Source organism: Lactuca sativa, chromosome 4 (assembly GCF_002870075.4).
Source record: "Lactuca sativa cultivar Salinas chromosome 4, Lsat_Salinas_v11, whole genome shotgun sequence".
Lineage (NCBI taxonomy): Eukaryota > Viridiplantae > Streptophyta > Magnoliopsida > Asterales > Asteraceae > Lactuca > Lactuca sativa.
This window is the reverse complement of record NC_056626.2, coordinates 61631401-61636465: the sequence shown is the minus strand read 5'-3', so window position 1 is coordinate 61636465 and position 5065 is coordinate 61631401. Positions and strand designations below refer to the sequence as shown.

At 32.8% G+C, this 5065-nt stretch overlaps 1 protein-coding gene across 6 annotated transcripts; it reads left to right on the top strand.

Annotated features, from left to right (window-relative positions):
* The first annotated feature begins 486 nt into the window (after positions 1–486).
* On the top strand, positions 487–3981 carry LOC111898790 (F-box/LRR-repeat protein 25). Of its 6 annotated transcripts, none has more exons than XM_023894682.2 (4): positions 487–587; positions 764–833; positions 1665–3557; positions 3782–3981. In XM_023894682.2, exons 3-4 carry the CDS (start codon positions 2401–2403, stop codon positions 3789–3791), a joined length of 1167 nt encoding a protein of 388 aa, XP_023750450.1. In that variant the 5' UTR covers positions 487–587; positions 764–833; positions 1665–2400; the 3' UTR covers positions 3792–3981. The 6 variants fall into 6 exon arrangements, 4 of the variants coding, with proteins under 4 accessions (XP_023750450.1, XP_023750459.1, XP_023750437.1 ...); XM_023894691.2 differs by having other exon boundaries at positions 1579–3557; XM_023894669.2 differs by having other exon boundaries at positions 525–648.
* Positions 3982–5065: the final 1084 nt, after the last annotated feature.

Here is a 5065-nt window from a genome sequence, read left to right as displayed (position 1 = left end):
TCCTTACAAAATTTATGTAACACGACATTTTATGATTGATCAACTATATATTTATACATAGTTAAAATTTATATCTTAAAATTTACGATTTCAAATAGTAAATAAAATAAATTTATAATTCTTCTAGTATAATATTGACTTACTTTAATATTCATTATTTCAACTTGTTTTTTTTATTTTGTATTCACTGTTGTGGATATTTCGTAAATAAATTCTATTTTAAATCTTAGAGGTTTTTAAAATAAATAATTTATCTATTTCAAAATTTAATAATCATTTAATTTTTGTTAATAATATTTATTTATAGATTATATTTATTTAATAAAAAATAATTGAAGTTATGTTGTAGTTATAAAAATAGGGTTTAGTGTTTTTTAAAATATAAAAAATAAATAAACTAGTTTTTTTTAGTAAAAAAGTTGGATTAGATATAACCATGGAAACAGTTTTATTAATTCTTTTCTTATTTAAAATAATAAAAAAAAATCACGGGAAATTTGCTACTATAGATACATATTTACAGCAAATTAGTTTTCTTTGATATCATTTTCGTCCGACGGACTGACTATGATGAGCGTTACTGTCCGGTGAGCCAATCTACAGTCTTGATTGCTAATACAGTTAGATGTCTAAATGCTTCCAAATCATGTAAAAGATTATAGTTTTTTCTATTTCTATTACGTAGCTCCAGTTTGTTAATTATGGATTCGAAATTAATTCGAGGATTCCTAATTAACCTAGATTTTTAATTGGGTGCTTGTAGGATTGTTAAATTTGATCAGCGTTGTGCCTTCAGTAGCTAAAATTTCGAATAGTTATCGCTTTCGATGGAGGTAAGTCGCTTTTAATTTCGTTAATTTAATCTATGATTTTAAATTGCCCTGTTGCTTGGTTAATCTTGATGAACAGACACTTATTGTTGACATCGTGTTCTATATATGTTGTGCACCAATGGGTTCTATGATCTTACTGCAGATTTCATCTGGATTCTGTTGTAAATTAATCATTTACAATTTTCTTGAACATGAATCTCTTGATTTTATTGAACATGGATCTCTTGATTTTGTAATTCTAAAACTTTTGTCTAGAAGATTTACAAAGATCAAGGAGCATTAGCGCATTTACTCCTTAAAAACTAAAGACGTTGTTTTTGAAAATTTTTGTATAGTTTTTAGTGGAAAACCCATATCAGTGGTCCATGGATGTTCTCTAAAGTATAATGTGTTCCATTATTCCAAGTGGTTATCCTATTTTGGTTGATAAAGAATTTGTTATTTCAAGAAATTTCTATATAACTTTAATAAGTAATAACACAGTAAAACGTTTTTTTCTCTTCTTTTATAAATGGATTTTGTGATTTCATTCTTGCAATTGGCTATATATAGTATACTGTAGTCAATTGAAACAAGTAGTTGAGAACAAAAAATATGTATACATGGGAGTTCATAGAAAATGCTGTATTGAGATCCACATCTTGTTTTCAAAATCTGCAATGATGTAGCTTATCCAAAAGATTCTATCGAATTCTTGTTGAAAACTTAGGTGGTGTTTGTTTTTTAAGATGTAAAGTGTCTGCAGTCTGCAAACCACATCTGCAGAAAAAGAGGCGGACCAAACATTTGCAGTCTGCAAGAAGATGACTGTTTGTTTTTTATGGCCTGCAGTCTGCGGACCACATCTGCAAAAGAAGAGGTGGACCAAAAGTCTACCGTCTGCAAGAAGAAGACTGTTTGTTTTTTAAGGTCTGTAGACTGGAGTCTGCAGACCACATCTGCAGAAGAAGAGGTGGACCAAATTTTTGCAATCTGCAAGAAGAAGACTATTTGTTTTTTAAGGTCTTTAGACCGGAGTCTGCGGACCACATCTGCAGAAGAAGAGGTGGACCAAACGTCTGCAGTCTGCAAGAAGAAGACTGCTTGTTTTTTAAGATCTGCAGACTGCTAATTTAATTTGCAATTTAAATACATTGGTTTTGTAAACTTAAAAGAGTTTTTCAACACTGAAATTAAAGTCGTCACATTGTACATTCTATGGAAGTTGCAATCTCCATATATGTATAATCCTATGGCACATTTCCTTTAGTTTAACAAGTCGCCTCAGTGTAGTGTAGCTTGTCATAATTGCAGCATTCATGAAGGATTTTGAGTACTATATAACTATTAATGAGTTGACTCGTATCACTCGAATCTTATTTGAAACAAAGGATAACTATCCTCTTGTTTTCAATGATCTATTCAATGCTTAGCGGTGAGTAATAACTCGATAGCCAGCTCACTTGACACGTCATAGTGCTATAAAGGTAAACAAAAAGGGTATTCCTCGTTTCCTCTATACACATCCCCAATCCCAAAATCAAAAACTGAAACCAATTCTCTTGAATTAGGGCTCCATATCTCAAAAATGGTGAAGAGAAAACCAAAGATATTTGATGATATCAATATTGATAAAGAGCCGATGGACGATAATGATCGAATTACTCGTTTGCCAAATGATGTTATTCATTACATGTACTCATTTATGGATTCAAGATGCATTGTTCAAAGTAGTGCTCTCTCACGAAGGTGGATAAATAAATGGAGATCCCACCCCTATCTCAACTTTGAAACCCTTCCTTTCACCAATAAGAAATTTCCCAAATTTATGCATCGATTTCTCACCAATCGTAAGAATGATGCAGAAATTGTCACCATTGACTTTCGGTCAACTTCAATCAGGCTAAGTCTTCTCAAAGAGGTGATATCTTATGCAATGTCTCACATTACTCAAAAGATAAACATTGAATACTCGAGTCCTATCCCAACACGACGTGGTGGATTCGATTTATCTTTGTTTAAATCTCATTTTCTTCAAGATCTTTGTTTGAATATCGATTTTGAGCTCTTTAAAACTCCAAATCTCACATGGGATTTGCCTGTTTTGACTACTTTGCATCTTGAAAGGGTTTCATTCTTACTGTATCCTACTGATAACAAATCCTTGGATTTGTTTTCCACCTTTTCAAATCTGAAAAATCTTGTCTTGGTTAATTGTCAATTATGGAAAGTTAATACTTTCTATATCACATCAAATAAATTAGAGAATCTGAGATTAAAATTTCTTCATCATTCATGTCAGTTTGTGATCTCAACACCAAAACTTTCCTCTTTCACATATGATCGCATGGATCATCTGTCTTTGTTGTTAACCAGTGATCTCAATTCATTAGAAACTGTAGTCTTTCGAACCATTTATGACAACAGATCAATGGGAGAACAACAAAAGAATGTTGAATTGCTGATTGATATTTTTCATCAAATGTGTAACACAAAGTTTCTTACTTTGAACACTGCTACATTGAAGTTTCTTTCAAGATTCCCTGAATTACTTGAAAGTAAAATTTCCCCTTTTGTGAGATTACAAACTTTGACATTGAATGAAATGCCTCCATCATCTGTTGACCTTGCTGATATCATCAGTTATTTCCGTAGCTGTGTTCCAGATCGTTTGTTTTTTGTTGAATATTATCCAGAATTATGGAGCATTCTTGACATGAAATCCATTGAAAAAATCATCATCGGGTAAGATCAGTTTAAATTCTTAATACTTATTCATGTTTAATTATGTTTCAAGCTATGTTTAGATCTTGAGCTTGTTTCAATTTTTAGAACAATAATACCTTCTTATTTATGTTTAAGATTGTTACTCATGGTTTCATTTGGAGTAGGATTATTTATGTTTTTTCTTTTAATCTTTACTTATCTGCATTTTACCCATTCTTACACCTATAAATTTGAATTTTCAGGTTTGCTTGATCTTTTGATATCAGTGGCTGTCTCTCCTGGTTACCCTGTGTTGCTTTTGAGTGTGTGTGTGTATGTGTGATAAACTCTAGTCATGTTTACCTTTTTGGATTTCTTATGTTAAACAACAATGCATTGTGTTTTTGGCTATAAATGTAGTTACTGTTTTAATCATGTTATGGATGCTTTGTTTTTGTGTGGATCTTCTGGTATTTGTTAAAAGATTTCAATTTTCAATCATCAACAAGTGCTTACCGTGTTCTCTTTTCAAGAGATTGTAGTGTTAATTAACATTTCATGGGGCTCGAGACAAAGAAAGATCAACGCAACATATCAGCTTTTCCTTTATATTTTACTTGGATATGTTTTTCTGCTATTAGTTATTCTGTTGATTCTTTTCCAAATAGGAACCAATGATTTACAAATTTTATTAACCACGAAATTTAGTGAGTATATAGAGTAGGATATAGCTCCACGGTTACACATTCTATGGGGGTTAGCTGGTAGTGGGACTGTAGGTGGTAAGAGGATTAGTATGCAGTAGTGAGCTTTATGATTGTTGTTGCTTGTATTATGTGCCTACTTGATCATGATTGTTTATATGTCGACATATTGTGTTTGGTTGGGTTGAGGCGGTCCTGCTATGTTCTGTAGGCCAAGACACCCAGGACGGACCGGATAGACTGCATGCCCGGGTAGGGCAAATTAGTCAGGTTGAAGGCCCGACGAGCGGTCCGGATAGACTGAAGGCCCCGAGGAGGGTGGTTTAGATGTGTCGAGGGCTCGAAGAGCGGTCCAGATAGACTGAGGACTGGGAGGCGGTCCAGTCATATTGATGGCCCATTATGCATGCCGTATTTGTTTGATTATATTATATGGTTATGATTGTATGACGTTGGTATTTTGGAGGTAACTCACTAAGCCTTCGAGTTTATATTTATCGATTATTGTTTCAGGTACTTCTTATGATCACGGAAAGGCGAAGCGTGATCGTACAACTCCTCATATCTTATGATTTTATGATTTGATTCTGGGAAACTCTGACATTTTACTATTTTGAAAACAAGTTTTGTAATAATCATTGGTTTTGAAATGTTTTAAAAAGTTTAAATTTGACATGATTTTTATGGATGTTACAAGTTGGCATTAGAGCTTTGGTTTGAGTGAATTGGAGGAAACACTTGCGTGGCTCCAGTCTCAAACTGAAGACAAGATTTTAAAACGCTTTTCTTAAAGTGTTTTCAAAATAATAAAGGATGAAGCAAGTGTACGATTAGCCGAAGCTT